This window comes from Pollicipes pollicipes, unplaced genomic scaffold (assembly GCF_011947565.3).
Source record: "Pollicipes pollicipes isolate AB1234 unplaced genomic scaffold, Ppol_2.1 Scaffold_4219;HRSCAF=4965_pilon_pilon_pilon, whole genome shotgun sequence".
Classification (NCBI taxonomy): domain Eukaryota; kingdom Metazoa; phylum Arthropoda; class Thecostraca; order Pollicipedomorpha; family Pollicipedidae; genus Pollicipes; species Pollicipes pollicipes.
This window is the reverse complement of record NW_023596448.1, coordinates 3,551,585-3,570,895: the sequence shown is the minus strand read 5'-3', so window position 1 is coordinate 3,570,895 and position 19,311 is coordinate 3,551,585. Positions and strand designations below refer to the sequence as shown.

At 61.0% G+C, this 19,311-nt stretch overlaps 1 protein-coding gene across 1 annotated transcript in view; it reads right to left on the bottom strand.

The window, feature by feature from the left end:
* LOC119095684 (TBC1 domain family member 9-like) overlaps positions 1-19,311 on the bottom strand; it is a 43,602-nt gene that overhangs the window by 12,280 nt on the left and 12,011 nt on the right. Inside the window, 11 exon segments of the mRNA XM_037218540.1 lie at positions 763-884; positions 1,411-1,614; positions 2,242-2,371; positions 2,848-2,945; positions 3,281-3,372; positions 3,917-4,128; positions 9,412-9,616; positions 11,160-11,290; positions 11,914-12,097; positions 12,821-12,917; positions 15,520-15,684. Coding sequence (XP_037074435.1) covers positions 763-884; positions 1,411-1,614; positions 2,242-2,371; positions 2,848-2,945; positions 3,281-3,372; positions 3,917-4,128; positions 9,412-9,616; positions 11,160-11,290; positions 11,914-12,097; positions 12,821-12,917; positions 15,520-15,684 — 1,640 coding nt within the window.

The following is a 19,311-nucleotide window of genomic DNA, read 5'->3' as shown; positions in this document are numbered from 1 at the left end:
GTAGCTCTGGACATGCCAATAACCTTGGCGTACACGGCACACCATTTGCGGTCACAGCCGGTAACTCAAAAAGCCAACAAGCGGACGGCCACCACACCGCACTGGGGCAGCGCAGTTAGATGGCGACGACTCCAGGCGTTTGCGCTCTAGCCGCGCACGCTTCAAACCCGGCCCACAGTCGGTCACACTCGTCCGCTCGGCCGCCGCGGTGCTGGTGTGAGTGGCGGCTGTTCAACAGTGTAATCACCGGGCCGCCCCATGTGGGGCCCGGACGCGCGAACCCCGTGACCGGTTCAAGGAACAGCCTGACCCGGTCAGTAGCTCAGCATCGCGGTGGCCGCGGTGATGGGGCACCTGACGCCGGACGTCTGCAGTGTCAGATGAGGAGTACTGGAGTAACAGAGTTGCTAGACGCCTCATTCCACGGCCATGTTCCAGGAGGACGTGGCCACGTGCAGACCAGCTCCCTCGCACGTTCAGGCTCTCTCCAAGGTCCCCAGATGGGTAGGAACCCCCTCCCTACACCCCACTCTGCCTTCCCTGCCACGCCTTGGTACTGCAACACGCCATGGGCAACAGCTGGGTGTCAACGTGAACACACAGCTCTCTCCGCGTACCCTTCCCCACCCACCCACTCACTCGTCGCCCTGTGGGCTGCGGGTGGTTCCTGGGCAGAGTCAGCCTTTCTCCAGCCACAACGATGGCGCGTAAGGCCGCGGCTGGCCTGGGGGAGTGACCCGGCCGACTCTCACCCCCTCCCACCTTCGTGTTGTAGTAGTCTGGCAGCAGCCGCTCACAGATGGCCACCATCAGCCAGAAGGCCTGCTCCTCGGAGCAGTACAGCAGCAGCACCGACGCCACGATGTTCATGGCCTGGCAGTAGCCTGCGGCCGCGGGGCAGAGCGCAAGTCAGGTCGCGATGAGCTCTTGGCAGCGGCTCAGAGGCGCGCAGGACGGCAAGTGGCGGACTTTCGCCCAGCTGCTGAGATATAGACAGTCGCTGATCAACCGAGCACTCGGTTTCTGTCGAGAAAGTAGCATCATCTGCTCATGCAGACCATATATGTGTCTCCTGCGCTAACACTTCATCGCAATCGATCCTATCACAAGATCTATCCGAGCCTCCAACCTCGCACCCGCTTCAATCCCGGCAGCACTGACCGATGTTAGGGTTCCTCCCTCAGAAGGTCGCCATCACCGACTGGCATTGGCGTTTTGTAGACGGTGCCCCCCACCACTGACCGATGCTGGAATGTTACCAGCAGCCTCTTTCCTCCCTTCACCCATCACTACTGCTCGACGCTGGAGTTCCCCCGCCCCACCATCACTGCTCGACGCTGGAGTTCCCCCCGCGCCGGCCCACTGCCTGACGCTGGAGTTCCCCCGCCCCACCACCTCCCAGCTGCTGACCGATGTTGGGGTTGCGCAGAGCGTAGGCGGTGAGCACGCGACGCAGGGCGTTGATGCCGGTGGGCGACTGGAAGGCCTGGTGCTCGGGCAGCGAGCGGTGCAGGTCGCGCTCGATCTCGTCCGCCGCCGGGCACCGCACCGAGCGCGCCCGCTGCGCCAGCTGCACGTAGTAGCCCGGGTGTGTCGCCATCTCGTGGCAGGCGCCTGAAGTTCGAGTGTTGATGTTAGACGCCAGGCGGCGGGAAGAGCGGCATACGACTGCAGGCGGGCGCAGTGGGATGGCCGGCCGATGAACGGGCACGACTGACCTTTTCTAAGGTAAAATGATCAGTGCAGATATTTAGCCGTTGACCCGTTACATTGGATTTCGTCACAATGTCACGCGGCCACGCGCTAGTCGAAAAGCGCATGCCTCCGCACGTTGCGATAAGGTAATTGAAAAACTAATCAGTACGAGCTGAGCGCCATGTCCCGCACCCAGTGCACCTCAGCTTGACAAGTCTTCACCTCACAACCGCGTGCAGAAAGTCGCGGGCTTTGAGCCAGGCCCCCGGCCGCGAGTTCCGCCCCACAGCAATCAACGTAACAGATGGCGACGCTAAATGACCTAACTTAGGTGTTAAATGTCACACCGACCCCGAGCAATGACCTTCCCAGTGGCCGCCGGCCGCTAGGGTCAGCGCCTGGCCACTCACACGCGAACAGAGCGCCCAAGGCTCTCGGCTGCCCTATCTGAGAAGAGCACCCAGAGCTTCGCTGCCCCACCTGAGAAGAGCACCCAGAGCTCGGCTGTCCCACCTGAGAAGAGCACACAGAGCTCGGCTGCCCCACCTGAGAAGAGCATCCAGAGCTCGGCCCGCAGCGTCGAGGGGATGCCCTTGAGCACCAGCTGACTGGTGGCCGAGGTGCGGTACATGGTCATGCCGTGGCCGTACTCGTCGAAGAGGTGCTCCCACTGCTCCTGCAGCCAGGGAGGGGTAGGGGCGTCACCGCCGGGCCCGAGGCGGCGGGCCCTCTGGCACGGTCATAGCGAGAGCAGGGCCAGACCCGAGCGCTAGAGCCTGTAGACGCGCACACATGCTTAACAGGGCGAGACAGACGTGGGCTGGCCAACGCATAATGGGGTGAGTGAAAGATGTCAGTACAAACGGCCAGATGAAGACGGTGCGCCGACATTCGACGGCAAGGCTACGGCAACGGGAGCGGAAACCGGGACAAGGATGAGGGCGAGTAGGATGGCGACTGCGACTGCGACGGGCACGGGCACGGGCACGGGCACGGGCACGGGCGCGGGCACGGGCACGGGTACGAGCACGGACACAGGCACAGGCACAGGCACAGGCACGGGCACGGGCACGGACACGGACACGGACACGGACACGGACACGGACACGGACACGGACACGGACACGGACACAGGGAGCGGTAACAGCTCACCTCCTTCTTCAGCTGCCGGCCGGTGGTCTCCGGCGAGGCGGGGCTGGGGAACTGGTACATCAGCGGCGGCTGCAGCTCCCACGGCTCCTGGGCGCCCCCTGTCGGCAGCGACGCCTCACGCTCAGCGGCGGACCCCAACGGCAGAGGCGCTCGCATGCGCCGAGCGGCGCACTTCGACGCGCCGCACGCACACCAAGACACGTCGCACAGCCAGCTTAACAGATGTTTCCACCACACCTTTCACGGTCACTACACGTTTCATTGTGCGACGCCAGGCTTTCGCCATGGTATATTTGGCAAATAATCCTATCGATATATGCACAACACGACGTTTCAGTGTGTTTCATGGAAACATGGCCGGCCGCCAAGCCAGCCACCAGCCCGCGACAGGTGTTCCGAAGCGCGTGCGTGACCGTGGCGGGTCGGGTTTTACCTTGTGACTTGCCCTGCTGATCCGAGTCGACAACAATGTAACCCGAACTGTTGGACGACACGCTCTGGATGCTGACTCGATCAGCGCTCGGTCTGTCCACACAGAGCGTTGCCATGGTGACCGCTGGGCGACGCTACACGTCGGAGACTGGACCATGGCATCGGCGCCACAGTCAGTGGACGCTGACAGGAGGCGGCAGCCATGAGCACCAATAAACGACGTCGTGACAGCCGGCGCTCAGCACGCGCAGACGAGCGTGATCATCCGCCGAACACAACCAGGACGCGGGATGGCGCCCGCCCGAGCTGTGTTACAGCCCACAGGACATAGCGCAAAGCCGCCAAAAGACCACGTCCCCAATCGTGTGCGCCAGCTCATCGCCGTCGAGCTGGATGCAGCCGCACGCCAACCAAACAACCAGCCGACGCGCACCTACCAGCACGGCCTCGCCGGCCACCGACGACGACAGCAACGTCGCCAACCACGCCAGCAGCGCGAGCGTTCTCCCCCAACAGGATCGCGGACGGGGCGTGTGGCACGCTCGTGCCGGCCGCCGGCGCGCGTCGGCAGACCTCCCCGCGTGCCCCGCCTCTCGGCCGCCGCTCCCCCCCCCCCCCCCCCCACACACACACTCACGCCGCCGCGCAGGTGGTGAGCCGGGCCAGGAACTCGGCGATCCGCTCGAGCACGAAGTCGCGGTCGGCCACCTGGGCGAACAGGAAGCTCTGGCGGTGCTTCATCGAGACGCAGATGGCCGACGACAGGTCCTGCGTGCAGCCCGGCGAGTCGGCCCGCTCCACCAGCGAGACGTCGCGCAGGGGCACGATCAGCGACACCAGGCCCTTCACCTGGCGACGGGCAGATCGGGGGCCAGTCAGGGGCAGGCGGGGAGGAGGGGCGGGTGGTCAGATGTTAGGGACACCATCAGCGACACCAGGCCCTTCACCTGGCGACGGACAGATCAGGGGCCCGTCAGGGGCGGGCAGGGAGGAGGGTCGGGGTGGCCAGATGTTAGGGGCGAACGGGGAGGGGGGTAGGGGCGGTCAGATGTCAGGGCCGGTCAGGGGTTCCTCGAGGGTGGGCAGAGGTCGTTCAGGGATTCATCAGGGGCCGGGCCAGGGGCGGTTAGGAGCCGGGCCATGAGAAGATCTGGGGGTCCGTTTAGAGCGAGGGCCTGGTTAGAGGCTTCTCAGGGTCCGGGCGGGGTCGAGAACCATCAGCAGTGCCGGTCCCGTGCTTCCCGGCGACGGCGCGCGCACCGCCACAGAACGACCGGGGCCAGAGAGCTGTCCGTGCCAGGAAGCGCATACGACAAGTTTGACGACGGACACCGGACGCTACATCGAAGCCGCGGTTTCTTCCAAACAACAGGTGCGGCATCGGAAAAGTCAGCTTTGTCTCCGCCCCGACGGCACGTGCCGACACCACCAGCATCGTGACCACCTAACGCCACCAACCACCGAGCGTGGGCCCCCACAAACACCCCGTCCATAGCAATCACGCATCCGGCCCCCGCCACTCGAACAGCGCAACAAGCCAACCAGGTGGGCTGTACAACCTTTGGAAACGCATCAACAAGAGCGGGCATCGATGCCCGTTGATTGGTCGGCGCGTGTTTCTTTCCAGGGATGACAACACAATACACACGTGTCTCAAAAACGATGTAACGGACGCCGACGTGTTCACAGTACAATCACACGCACATGCACACACCTACCCAATCACGCCCTCGCACGCAAGAGCGACTGCGCACGTATGTCTGCCACACACACGCATGAGCAGGCACACAGCCCCCAGCCGTACTCCCGTCTACACGATTACGCTACCCGAGCGCACCCATAGCCGCACGCACGCCTGAGTCCGCACGCTGGTGCTCAGAACGCTGGACCCAGGCGGGAACACGGTGCCAGCAGCGCAGTCTGCACGCTGGGGTGTCTGAACCGAGCCCCATTCCGTCAGCAAGAGCGGCGAGCAAGTCGTCCGTGCTGCCGTGTGAGCCCTGAGCCAGCGGCGCTGGTCAGCAGCGGCGTCACCCTCCGAGCAGCAGCTCCCGTCAGTCAGCGCCAGCGCCGGAAGCCCTGAGCCAGCGACGCTGGTCAGCAGCGGCGTTACCCTCCGAGCAGCAGCTCCCGCCAGTCAGCGCCAGCGCCGGAAGCCCTGAGCCAGCGACGCTGGTCAGCAGCGGCGTTACCCTCCAGCAGCAGCTCCCGCCAGTCAGCGCCAGCGCCGGAAGCCCCGAGCCAGCGACGCTGGTCAGCAGCGGCGTTACCCTCCGAGCAGCAGCTCCCGCCAGTCAGCGCCAGCGCCGGAAGCCCTGAGCCAGCGACGCTGGTCAGCAGCGGCGTTACCCTCCGAGCAGCAGCTCCCGCCAGTCAGCGCCAGCGCCGGAAGCCCTGAGCCAGCGACGCTGGTCAGCAGCGGCGTTACCCTCCGAGCAGCAGCTCCCGCCAGTCAGCGCCAGCGCCGGAAGCCCTGAGCCAGCGACGCTGGTCAGCAGCGGCGTTACCCTCCGAGCAGCAGCTCCCGCCAGTCAGCGCCAGCGCCGGAAGCCCTGAGCCAGCGACGCTGGTCAGCAGCGGCGTTACCCTCCGAGCAGCAGCTCCCGCCAGTCAGCGCCAGCGCCGGAAGCCCTGAGCCAGCGACGCTGGTCAGCAGCGGCGTAACCCTCCGAGCAGCAGCTCCCGCCAGTCAGCGCCAGCGCCGGGCCAGCGGCGCGGGCGGAAGGGGGCAAAGGACTCTGAGCAGCGGCCGGTTCCGCTCTCTGTCACGCTCACGGCGTGTGCCCGTCCGGGGAACAGGCCGGAGGCAGGGTACAGACGCACGCTGGTTTGAGTGACGAGCAGTTCGCCATGCGGTGAACTGCGGGGCGTTACGACTCCGGCGCGGGCGGGGCCACTCGGCAGATGGCTGACAGGACCCCTGCGGCGAACTGCGGGGTGTCACGACTCCGGCGCGGGCGGGGCCACTCGACAGACGGCTGACAGGACCCCTGCGGCGAACTGTGGGGTGTCACGACTCCGGCGCGGGCGGGGCCACTCGACAGACGGCTGACAGGACCCCCGCGGTGAACTGCGGGGCGTTACGACTCCGGCGCGGGCGGGGCCACTCGGCAGACGGCTGACAGGGCCCCTGCGGCGAACTGCGGGGTGTCACGACTCCGGCGCGGGCGGGGCCACTCGACAGACGGCTGACAGGACCCCTGCGGCGAACTGCGGGGTGTCCCGACTCATGCGCGGGCGGGGCCACTCAAAAGACGGCTGACCAGACCCCTGCGGCGAACTGCGGGGTGTCACGACTCCGGCGCGGGCGGGGCCACTCGGCAGACGGCTGACGGGGTGCTGGCAAAGCCGGCGTTACAACCCTCTCCTGCCAGTGTCAGCTGAGCGCGGCGCGGCTTATCCGACGCCAATGCGGAGTCGAGAATCGAGAATGCGGCAACGACGTTAGACGTTCTCCCTTCCACTTCGCGAAGCAATATCTCCAAAGTCCAATCAACCAATCTCGTTCCATAAATGTGTTCGTGCGTACCGTCGCCCGCCTGCCAGCAGCAGAGTTTCGGTGCCGGCCGCAGCGCCAGACTTCCGCACGTGGCTCATACACGTGAACATTCTCAAACTTCGCCCCGCGTCACCACCAGACAGCACGTAACCCCCGTAATCCGACCCGCCAGACCGCCGGCCCAGCTTGCCGGCGGCGGCACAGCCCGCATCACGGGACGCGCCAGCTCGACAACTTCTTCGGGTGAAACTTCAATGGCGCGAGCGACATCTCAAGTTCGCGTTCACGAAAATGTTTGACTGGAAATTGCGTAAGACTTAATGTTGCGCAATATGCCACGCTACCGCAGCACGCCTGGCCACTGGTGTTGTTTCTCGGTTTTATTCTGCTGTCTCAGCGGTAGGTGACGGGGTTATTAGTTGACGGAGGTATGCGGTTCCAGTGGGAAGGTTGGGTGAGTACTACTTCAAACCAAACATCGCTCCCGTCAAATACGCTAATGAAACCGTCTTACGCGGGCGCAAGCCGCCAACTTAAAACCCTCGCTCTGTTCCTGTCGAGCTACGTCACAATCATGCCGCACTTACCAAGAGGCCCCTCCATTCGCAGTTGTGCCAAACATATCACCCCTACAGCTACCCAAAACGTCCCACGCTGCCGGCACCGCATGCGTCTGTCTCGTCGGCGTTCCCCTGCCCAGGCGGCAGGCATGCTGTTGTCTGTCTCGGCGGCCGGCACCTACCCGCGCCCTGGTCGGGGTCTCGTCGGTCAGCCAGTGTCCGGGTACCCCACGCCGGGCGGGGCGGCGCGACCCAGTCGGGGCCGGCGCCGGCAGCGCGTGCTAGAACACAGCCCGGGTCAGCGGCCCAGCACCGTGACAGGGTCACTGCCAGCTCGAGGTACCGGTCTCACTCCTAGCCCGAGCCCCTTCGCTCCCAGCCTGAGCTCTCCCCACTCCCAGTCCGAGCCCTCCCCGCTCCCAGCCCGAGCTCTCATCACTCCCAGTCCGAGCTCTCCCCACTCCCAGTCCGAGCCCTCCCCGCTCCCAGCCCGAGCTCTCATCACTCCCAGTCCGAGCTCTCCCCACTCCCAGTCCGAGTTCTCACCACTCCCAGCCCGAGTTCTCACCACTCCCAGCCCGAGCTCTCACCACTCCCAGCCCGAGCTCTCATCACTCCCAGTCCGAGCTCTCCCCACTCCCAGTTCGAGTTCTCACCACTCCCAGCCCGAGCTCTCCCCACTCCCAGCCCGAGCTCTCACCACTCCCAGCCCGAGCTCTCACCACTCCCAGCCCGAGCTCTCCCCACTCCCAGCCCGAGCTCTCACCACTCCCAGCCCGAGCTCTCACCACTCCCAGCCCGAGCTCTCACCACTCCCAGTCCGAGCTCTCCCCACTCCCAGCCCGAGCTCTCACCACTCCCAGCCCGAGCTTTCCCCACTCCCAGCCCGAGCTCTCCCCATTCCCAGCCCGAGCTCTCCTCACTCCCAGCCCGAGCTCTCACCACTCCCAGCCCGAGCTCTCACCACTCCCAGCCCGAGCTCTCCCCACTCCCAGCCCGAGCTCTCACCACTCCCAGGCCGAGTTCTCACCACTCCCAGCCCGAGCTCTCACCACTCCCAGCCCGAGCTCTCATCACTCCCAGTCCGAGCTCTCCCCACTCCCAGTTCGAGTTCTCACCACTCCCAGTCCGAGCTCTCACCACTCCCAGCCCGAGCTTTCCCCACTCCCAGCCCGAGCTCTCCTCATTCCCAGCCCGACCTCCCCATTCCCAGCCCGAGCTCTGACCACTCCCAGCCCGAGCTCCCCTCACTCCCAGCCCCAGCCCCCCTCATTCCCAGCCCGAGTTCTCCCCACACCCGGCCGAGGCTGCCCGGTGTGGGACCCCACCAGGACACGCCTGGGACGAAGCGGTCCGCTTCACCTCTCCCGCCGGCCGGCGGCGATCGGTGCCGGCATCGTGGGCGCCGCGGTCGTCTCGCCTCGCGCCGCCGCGCCGGCCGCCGACACCGGCCGGCCGCGAGCAAAGTTCAGCGACACGCGCTGGCGCCACGACGGCCAGCACCGCTCCCGCCCGCTCGTCCGCGCGCTCCGCGTACACAGCTGCGGGAGGGGCGCCCGAAACAGAGCGCCCACTCCAATCAGCGCGCCGTCAACACCGCCGGTCGGCGTGACGTATCAGAGCGCCCTTCCCTGTCGGCTCTCCTGACTGATGGCGGCAAAGGAAGACGGCTCGCTCCGCCCGCCGCATGCAGATGGCGGTCACGAACGAGGCAGCCGTGGAGCGTCTGAGCTCCGGTCGCACTGGAGCGGCAACAGTTCGCCGCTGAACGGTGCGCAGCTGGCCGGTCCTTTCCACGCACCGCCACGGCCTGGCGGCCCCTCCTCTCCTTTCCCCTCCCCTCCCTCTCCTTCTCCCTCTCCCTCCCCCTCTCCCTCTCCCTCTCCCTCTCCCTCTCCCTCTTCCTCTCCCTCTCCCCCTCCCTCTCCCTCTCCCTCTCCCTCTCCCTCTCCCTCTCCCTCTCCCTCTCCTCTCCCTCTCCTCTCCCTCCCAAGCTGAGAGACTAGGCCCGAGACGCTGTTCGCCGGGCTCCACGCCCCGCCCTCCGCTCGTCCTCCATCTCCCCCAACTGACCCGGCTCTCGAAGCAGACGAAGTTCATGCTGATGTAGAGCGTGCCCCAGACGTGCTGCTTGTTGTACGGCGTCCAGAGCGTGCAGTCGGCGCGACCGTCCAGCTTCTCGGCGCAGGGCAGCCGGAAGTTGCTGCGATACGCCTCGCTGTGCGCGCGCGCGTCCAGGTCGCGCTTCAGTCCGGGCGTCTTCCGCGACACGTTGCGGCTGCGGAACAGCGCCGAGGTCAGACGAATGCCGCAACGGGTGGTCAAGCCCGCGAGAGCACCTCACAACGCACGCTGCGGTGCGCGGGCTTCGGACCACACAGCGCCCGCAATAAGGACACCTTTCCGCGTATACCATGGCCCAAGCAACGCCTAGGCTGAGCTACGTTCTTAGCTGGTGCCGCTCTGTCAGCCCCCCCCCCCCCCGCGGTGAGAGAGTCGCACCCGAGACCTCCGTGTTCAGCGTCTGGCACAGCAGGCGGTCCGACAGATTCGCCGGCGGCAGCGCAGGGCATGGTCAGGTTTACTAGGCTTCGGGGCGCCGCGTTCCGCATATAGACGGTGGAGCATCACGTATGCTGCACGGAACACGTGAATCTAGACAAGCGATGGAACCATTTGCTATCACAACATCCGGATTGGTCTAGGGCGCTAGTCTGCAGCCAATCTAGAGCGCTATTCATGTTTCCATACGGATCGCAGCATCATTTCAAAAGCTACATGCGGCGAGCGCGCAGGAGTCCAACTCAAAAGACGGAGCGAACGCATTCTTTCGCGGCTGGCACCACTCCCCGGGCCCGCTCGGCGACCAAGCATGGATCCTTTGACGCGTCGGAGCCCACGTTTGCCAGAAAACGGTACCGAGCTCCGACGACCAATAAACAATTCGCGCCAAAGGATCCATGCTTGGATCCTTTGGCGCGGCCGAGCACTTGGCAGTACTCGGCCCCGACGTGCTCCTATTGGTAACGACGGAACAACGGGCTTTTCAGCCAGCACGCCACGTTCCCGCCAGCGACGCATCAGCAACCCCTCACCTCCCCCCCCCCCCCCCCCCCCCGGCCGCCCACCCTCAGTGCTTGGAGCCCGATCGGCTCCCATCCTGGGCCGCCTGCAATAACAGCGCGGAGTTGTGAACAGCTCAGGGCTGTCGCGGCGGCCGGTCGGAGCTCCAGATGACGCGGTCGGCCGGAACACGCGCCCACCGCGCGGCTCTCGTTTCGTCGCGCGGCCTCGACTTATACTTAACTTGCCCACGGCGCTCGCGCTGCAAAACCGGCGGCGTTCAACTGAACAGGGGCGGAGACGATCATTACGGCGCGCCGATGGTAAAGGCCCATGGGAGCACAACTTTAGCAACATCCGCCGACGCTTCGGGAAAACAGAGCACGAACAGCTGCAGACCGCCCCCGCCATCGCGCTAGTTCCGCGTCCTCGCAGCTCCGGGGGCGTCAAACGCCCGGCTTCAGTTACATCCACGTGGCAGCTGGTCCGCCGCCCGGCGATGGATGACCGGGAAAGCCCAACAAGGGCACCGAAGCGCCACCGGCGCCGCCACACCCACACCACCCGGACCCGGCGGAGCTGGCCCAGGCGCGCAGAGCCGCGCGCAGAGCTCGGCGCTGAACCGCGCCCACTGAGCGGCCTTCAGCGGTCACTGCCCACTGCACCGCCCACATCACGCAGTGGGGACCGCTCGGTATACTGGCCCGTCCGCGCCAGCGACCGCGCCTGATCCTCGCGAGCGGCGCCGCCGGCGTCACCTGATCTTGTTGAGCAGCTCGGGGTCCTCGCTGAAGCCCTCCTCGCGCATCAGCTGGCGCATGGCGATGTTGGCCAGCTGCTCGATTAGGTCGTACGTCTCCCGCTTACGCAGGAACATGGAGAAAAAGTACTGCGGAGCGCGGTGGACCGTCACACAACGCCGCAGACGTCACTCGCTCGCCGCGTGATACAACAGCGCAACAGCCACGCTCGCCGCCGCCGGCCAGCGCTGGCGTCAGGCATACAAATACCAGTGATTGGCCGATGTTTTAAACGGCATGGCACGAAGTTTGACCGATTGCGCGAAATTCAACGTTGGCGTTCATCGAACAAGTGTGGCAAACGGCGGCATCCAGTCAAAAACAAAAACACAAAAACGCCAAAGATTCACGGCAAGTGAGGGCGTAATCGCCACTGGCAGCATGGGCACACAGCACCCACCGCGCACCGTACTGCTCTTGCCCCTACCTCTCTCCCTTTCCTCTACCCCTACCATTACCCCTTCCCTTACCCCCACCCCTACCCCTACCCCTACCCCTACCACTATCCCTATCCCTATCCCTATCTCTATCTCTATCCCTACCTCTACCCCTTCCCCTACCCCCATCCCTATCCCTACCCCTATCCCTATCCCTATCCCTATCCCTATCCCTATCCCTATCCCTATCCCTACCCCTACCCCCACCCCTACCCTTACCCCTACCCCCTCTCCTTCTTCCACCCTCACCCCCACCGAGCCGCGCGCTGACTCACGCTCTTCTGTCGCGTCGAGATCTTGATGCTGTCGGGGAAGATGAGCGAGTTGGACTTGTCCAGGCTGACAATGTCCGTCCAGCGGAGCCGCACCTTAACCTCGCGGCCCAGGATGAACGAGTAGAAGGAGAGGTGCGAGATGCTCAGGTACATCCAGCCCTGGCGCGGCACGCCCTTCCAGTAGCTGCAGCCGCGGCGGGAGAGAGAGCCGGTCAGCGCGGGTCGGTCACGGTCCAGGCGCGGTCCAGCTCAATTGATCCATGCTCGTCAGAATTCCGTCATGACGGACTGAGACGCTGGACGACGCCATCCACTGAGAAGGCGGCTATGAAGGCGGCATCGGTAGTGGTAAAAGGTGTAGTCACTGTATGGTCCATTACATACCAAACTGCATGCGTCCGCTTCAATTTGCCCCGATGTTTTTGTCCGCCCCTAGATTACGAAACAAAACTTGTGGAAATTCGTGTGCATATATATATATATATATATATATATATATATATATATATATATATATACGGTTGTATATGTTTGACATGTCCTATATGGGCGTGTCAACTGCCTTGGTACTTGCCACGAAAATGAGTGATGCAATTGAGGGCAAAGGACAAAAACGTCAAAAGCTTCACATCCGAATGATCAACAGACACGAACGCATGCCTTGTCATCTGAGTAGAAAGCTGGCTTCAAACGGTCCACATCATTTGGCTGAATTTTCGCTGCCCTTCCGTACGCCGGCGGCTGCTGCCGCAGCGAGCCTAACCACCGATAAAAGGCGGAACCTCGCTCCGTTCCGAGTTCGTCGCGCCAGTTCCCGCTCCTCCAGGGACACACCCTCAACCCAGCGCGTCGTCGCTCGTCGCAGACGCGGCGGCGGCGGGCGGAAGCGGCGCCGTGGGGGCCGTACCTGCACGAGTAATGGTTGACCAGCTTCTCCTCGGCCGGCGCGTTGAACAGGCGCCGGAACTTCTCGGTCGTCGACTTGAACGAGTCCGACTCCGAGTCTGAGAGCAGGCGCCGCTTCAGACACGCGAAGGTGCGCTCCAACAGGCGGCAACACATGCTTGGGACCGGACCCGGGCACCGAGCGTGGCACAGCAGAACGCAACGGAACGCAGCGGAACGCAGCGAAATGCGGCGGAACGCAGTGGAACGCAACGGCACGAAGCGGCACGCAGCGGAACGTAGCAAAAGGCAGCAGAACGCAACGGAACGCAGCGGAACGCAGTGGAACGCAGCGGAACGCAGCGGAACACCGTCTTCAGCGCCCTCCTTTGCACTGCGAATCCTCCTCGGCTCTCACGCATTGGGGGCGAGGCCGTGTCCAGCAGATACGACAACGGTCCGGATAGTCGGGCCGCCACCTTATCGTCCCTTGACTTTCGGCACCGCCCGGGTGAGATGGCCGGGCGCCGGCCGGGTGGCCCGGAGTGGGTCGGAGTGAGCCAGGCGGCCCGGAGTGGCCCGAGTGGGCTGGAGTGGGCTGGAGTGGGCTGGAGTGGGCCGGAATGGGCCGGAATGGGCCGGAGTGGGCCGGAATGGCCCGGAGTGGGCCGGGCGGCCCGGAATGGTCGCTCGCGAGAAGACGCCGCGTTATCTCACATTACGTCAGCGGGGTGGTGACACGCCACGCTCGCCGTCACGAACAACAGAGCTGTCTTGCCGGAAGTCGGCTGTTTCCCCAAAGTGCATCAACAACTACAGCACAAAACCTGCTACGCCCTCAAAACTTCGAAAATCGGCGAATTACCTGAGTATGGGTACCAGCGGTGGCAGAAGACAAAGGAAAGGCAGCACAATGATCTCCAATAAAGCTATCCACACCCATCCAGGGACCGGAGTGGCAGCGGGGGAGGGGGCAGTGGGTTCAGTTCCCCGGCAGTCAGGGGGCAAGAGTATGTTTTTGTCCCTTAAATATTTGGGAGACCCTCATTCCAAAACAAAAGCATTTGTGGTTGCGCGCAAATTACCAAAATTTATGTTATGGAGGCCTTCATACTGGGCCAGAGCGCGATAAATGGGGATCAGAACACCATTTCCTGTTTCAAAAAGCTCATTTCCTGGTCTATGAGACTACGATCATGACTATTGTAGCACATGTTCTAGATCAGGAGATCCAGTATTGTGTTAAGGATGCCCATATGCTGGTTCGATAGGTTACGACCGTTTCAAGAGTTGCGAACTAGGAGGCCCCTGTTCCAGACTGGAAGGCACCCTCATATTCAGCGAGCCCTATTTCTGGAACGGGAGGTTCTTTCAATGCAATACATGACCACGGTTTCGGATCAGGATGTCCCGTTTTGGGATAACCAGGCCGCTTGCTAGACTTTGAGGCTCCTTTTGTGAATCGGAAGGGTGATGTCCTGTTTAATTTTACACGTGAGTTTACTTCGATCCGCTGCATGTCGCAATTTCATAAGGGCACGTGCTCCTCCCCCTGAATAATACCATACTGCCCAGGAGCCCCTCACCCCCCCCCCCCCCCCCTTGTGAGGAGGTCTCATTTTGTTTCCGTAAAACCTTGCCTCTAACTGAAAATCCGTGACACCGCCCCTGTACCCGCACATATCCGGTGCACAGGACAGCACTTTACATTCCAAAGGTCGGGCGCCCGGCCCGCCTGGCGAGCCACCTGTGGCCGGCCGACCCGCCGCGCGTGGGAGCCGTGCGGCGCAGTCTACCGAGCGCGGTCCGACCGGGCGCCAGCAGCGGCGAGCCAGCGCCAAACCGCGCGCCCCAGCCTTTCCCACAGCGGCACCGTTGGTGACGGCGGCCATGGACTCCGCCAATGACGGCTTTGTCAAGAGGCGCAGGCGCGCCAGCTAGGACGCGGCGAGAAAGGGAGGACGCGGCTCGCCTCACGTGCTCAGCGAAATTGGACGCTCACGGAGCGTGCCGCGTCGCACGCGCGCCGTGTGGGTGTTCACTTGTGCAGCAGTTATGAAGTTGAGCGAGTGCAGGCAATGCACCGCCCATCCCCGTGAGTCACGTAGCAGTGCGGCGGTTATTCGCTGCCGCGGCGATGTGCGTCACAGGCATGTCTCCTGACCTGACCTAATTCCCCTGCAGCGGGTATCCATGTTGTGGTCACGGGTTCAGTGCTACTGCGGCCTAAGACTGACGGACCCACCTCACATGCGTACGAGCAGAGCGACGTTTCCTTTTCACTTGGTTCTAACTCCCCCCCCCCCCAAGTTTGAGAGGAAAGTGTGTCAAAGTCGCGGAGAAGTTTGATTTTCTGTAAATTTCTAGGGTAGTTTTAGTCATTTTCCTTGCTCAGTCCCATCCCCACCATTCCAATTCGTTTTGCGAAACTACATCCTTGCTTACGCGTTAGGCACAATGTTTTCAACAAGGCCGAGACCTTGTTGAAAACATTATGCCTAACGCGCAGCCTCAAACCAATCCCGAGCTATTCTGCTGATCACAACCGACCTTCAGTATGCCAGGATACGCTGGTTGTACGACATCAAGCAAGCAATCAATGACATAACTGCTCCTAACAGCCTACATTTGCTTCAACCCCAGTCATCCCCGAGGACCACGTCCGCGCACCAACCTGCCGTTCAGCAGCCCCCCACCCCATCCCAACTTAACGAACCTCACCTTCGACCGGCACAGAGCGCTGGGCCACCAGACTCTCGATCTTGCACTTGACGAACTCCATAACGTCATCGTCCGAGTCGAAGGCGGGCACGATCGGCAGCAGGGTCGACTCCAGCCACGCCCAGTCGGCGAATATCTCGGATGACGTCACCGACACGGACACCACTGGCGGCGCGGCACGGCGCGGGTCAGGGCACCGGCGCGGTGGCGCGGACACCGACGCCGGCGAGGACGCGGGGCGGGGTCACGGCGCATGCGCACTCTCACCCAGACACCGTTGCCGTGTGCACCGGAGGGGCGTCGGCGGACACACGAGGCAAGGGTTGGAGAATCTATCCATGACAGCGTCACGACACCGACACCATAGCAGCGGCACACACGGGTTTTCAGGGTGCAGACAATGATTCAGGGTCACAGATTGAGAAGCGTACAACAGTGTGAGAAATGCTGTTTGTTCTCTGATTGAGGAAAACATTCTTGTATTTTTTAGCTAAAATTATTTCAGGCAGGTTGTAAGAAACATTATGTGCAAGAATGCAGCGATATATGGTGCGAGATTACTGAACGCGCTTCAGTTACAAAACTTCCTTCATTTGCACCTGGTATCAAGCTTGTTATAATTTTGGCTGAGACGCTGGGCAAACAGAATCCATAATGTTCGTATGGAGTCGATCTTCTGAGTTCTCACATAAGATCCCTGACCGCAAAATTTCACGTTAGACTTTCTACCATCACATCCTAGTTTTACCACCTTGAACTGCGATGTCGCCCAGTTTGACTAAGTGAAACTGCCGCAATCTCATTAAGTGACAGTGACAAGATTAGGATGGATTGCACTTACGTTGCACTAGGAAAAGCATGTTAGTAATTTGATGTTTTAATTGCCTTTGTAGCGCTTGATCCTATGGCTTTCCAGATGTAAGCCAAAGAATCATACCAACAAAAAAGTTTAAAGGTCAGGTCAAAGAGACCAACATGTCAACAACTTTGACCACACATACGTTGTATAGTTCATTTGCCACTGTTCAAACTTGTTATAATAATAGAATATGTTAACACCTACAGTTAGTTTATTTCAGATTTTCAGGAAATGCGAGGTTAGTAACCCGAAGCCAGGTAAATTTTCACTATGTTTCGTATATGATGTTCATGTAAATTTATTCATGAAAAACAAAGGGAAATTTTCACTGATTCTTGTGTGGTTTGGTGTTTGCATGTGAAGAAAAGGGTATAACTTACATGTACAACAATCATATGGTCACAGAGAACATGGCCTTGGCCCCGGTCCTGTCCTATCTCAATGGGCACCTTCTGCACAACACAGGCTGAGCTCAAAATAGGCAGCTTTATTGAGCAATTTTGGATGCAGGATTTGAATACTCCAATGAAAACATACTGGGATATCACTCTAATGTATGATGAGGTCACAATAGGCCACGTGAGAGCATGCAAGGTCATATGACGTCACCCAAGGCCAATGGCCTACGTTGTCAGTAGCAGAGAGGCTAGATTAACGAGCGCGGTGCGTGTAACCACCTCCCTACCTGTTTGTGAAGATAATGTCATCCAGCTTCATGTACAAACTAAACTGTTCTCAGTTTGCTACAAATGCATTGCCAAACGTCGAAGGAATTCAGCATAATGCGGACAACAACTACGCGTTTCGGAGCACCTTTAGATGTACAATACACTTTTTTCTGACCACAGAAAAGCATTGTACTGGTCACACAGCCGGTTAGCGATCTGATTTTCTTTCACATGGATGGTTTATGAATTTGACCTAAGTCGACGTCATTTGGGATGGCACGGCGGGAATAGAGCAGGGATCATTCGGCCTGAGGTGGTGTACAATCACGCGAGCTACACGCACGTGACCGGCGGAGATCCATGCCCAGGGGCGAGGCACGGAGAGCAAAGGCAAGCGTCGAACTTGTCCGGAACGGGTGGCGTATCAGCATCGCTGTGCGCGCTTTGATGCCAGAGTAGCACGGTACAGCAAGCCCAAGCACGCATTGCGCAAATGACGGAGTTATCGTTATCATTGGTTAGCCGTGATAAGAAAAACCAATCTGCAGAATGACCATGACGCTGGAAAGCGCATACGGGATGTCTATAGCACGGCGTCACGACGCTGCTGGCGTTCCCACCAGCAGTGTGACGCTGGCGAGTCCTGGCAGGCGTCCTGTATCGTCACGACCGCCTGCAGCACTACGACTGAGCACCGCAAGACCGATAAACGCCTTCTGCGGCAGCGGAGACAAGGCCCCAGCTCCTGGTGCGGTGTCAGGATGAGATAGTGGCCTTGGATGAAACAGCCTAAAACAGACAAAGTCCAGAGAGGCGAGGACTGATAACGGGCGCTGGTTCGCGAGGGCGGATGTCCGCCACGTCTCGGATGAGAGCCGGCGGCATTTGAATTGTGTGTATGGCAAGCAGCGATACCTCAGTTACCAAAGGCCGCCGTGACAACAGGATTACGACCGCGGGGAGGTGCTAGATCGGAAAATGTGCAATATATTCTCGTTCCTAAGACACACCAGAAGCATGCATCAACTGCCAGACGGGTAGAGTAGCCCTGCAGGGGAACACGATCCGGCTATTGGCGCCTGAGCCGGCAGCAGCATCCGTTCGTTTCGGCAACTTGCCGTTCCGCAAGCCATTCCAGGTCTACCGGATCATGCGACGAGCCGCGTCACCAGGTCGATTTCAGTGTAGCCATGCATGGACACCGCAGCGATCGGTGGGAAAAAACTACTCAAGTTTGCACAACTTCGACGACGCGCCAAAAAGGCGTCGCTTCACCGACAAAACCAGGACTCTGCGTTTGCCTGATCGCAACTGCACCGTTCGCACGCACCCTAAACGTATAACGTCAAACGCAAAACGCAACACGGGACTTGTGCGCACATTGCTGACTCATTAGCAGCCAGCAGCAGCCAACCGTCTGTACGGTGGACAGGACGCCCATCCTGCATGACGCCAACTGTCGCTGTCTGAGCTCAGCCGGCTTCCTCTACAGAATGCAGCACGTCCATGATGTAAGCTAACTCAATGACTCGTCTGTGGTCTTATCCATCCGTGATGTAGCACATGTGCGAGCTGTTTGGATCTGCGCTATGGTGGTGCCTGCTAGTACATCGGAAATGATTTTTGTTATTTATTTATTCCGAATGGTTTGCATCGGTGACTGGGTTCATAGCACCTGCTAAGCATAGCTTGTTGCGTGCGCCCTGACCCCACCACCCAAGTCGTTTCGCTTAGTTCAAAGGATAACTTTGCCTCCGCCCCTGCGCCAGACACGAATGCGGGGGGTTTTACGTGCCGCACAATGCTGCGACACGGCCGCCACGGGCCCCGGGTTGACCCTCGTTGGCCAGTTGCCAGCTGACCTTTCCATTTCAGTCGGGCCAAACAACGCGCCCGCTCTGGGACTCGTACCCAATGCCGCCGGATTACGAGTCGAGCATCTTTCCTCTAGACCACGGAGGCGGCAAAGAATTGACATCACATCACACACATTGTTTTAATGCCCATTCTCTGGGAGTGACACCAGCTCTACGTTAGGTCCGAACTCATCCCTTTTGTGTATTTGTACGCAGAGCAGCTCAAAAGCACACAAACTGGTTGCACATGATACACTTACATCCATCGACAGCCCAATTTTTCATCACATACAACAGAATCAGAACTGCGTTTCCTCAGCATTCGAGTAATTGCGAATCGCACAGGCTTCCTCCTGGCAATCAGGACGTCAAAAGAATCTGCATAGTATCGACCATCGGTGTGTTCCGT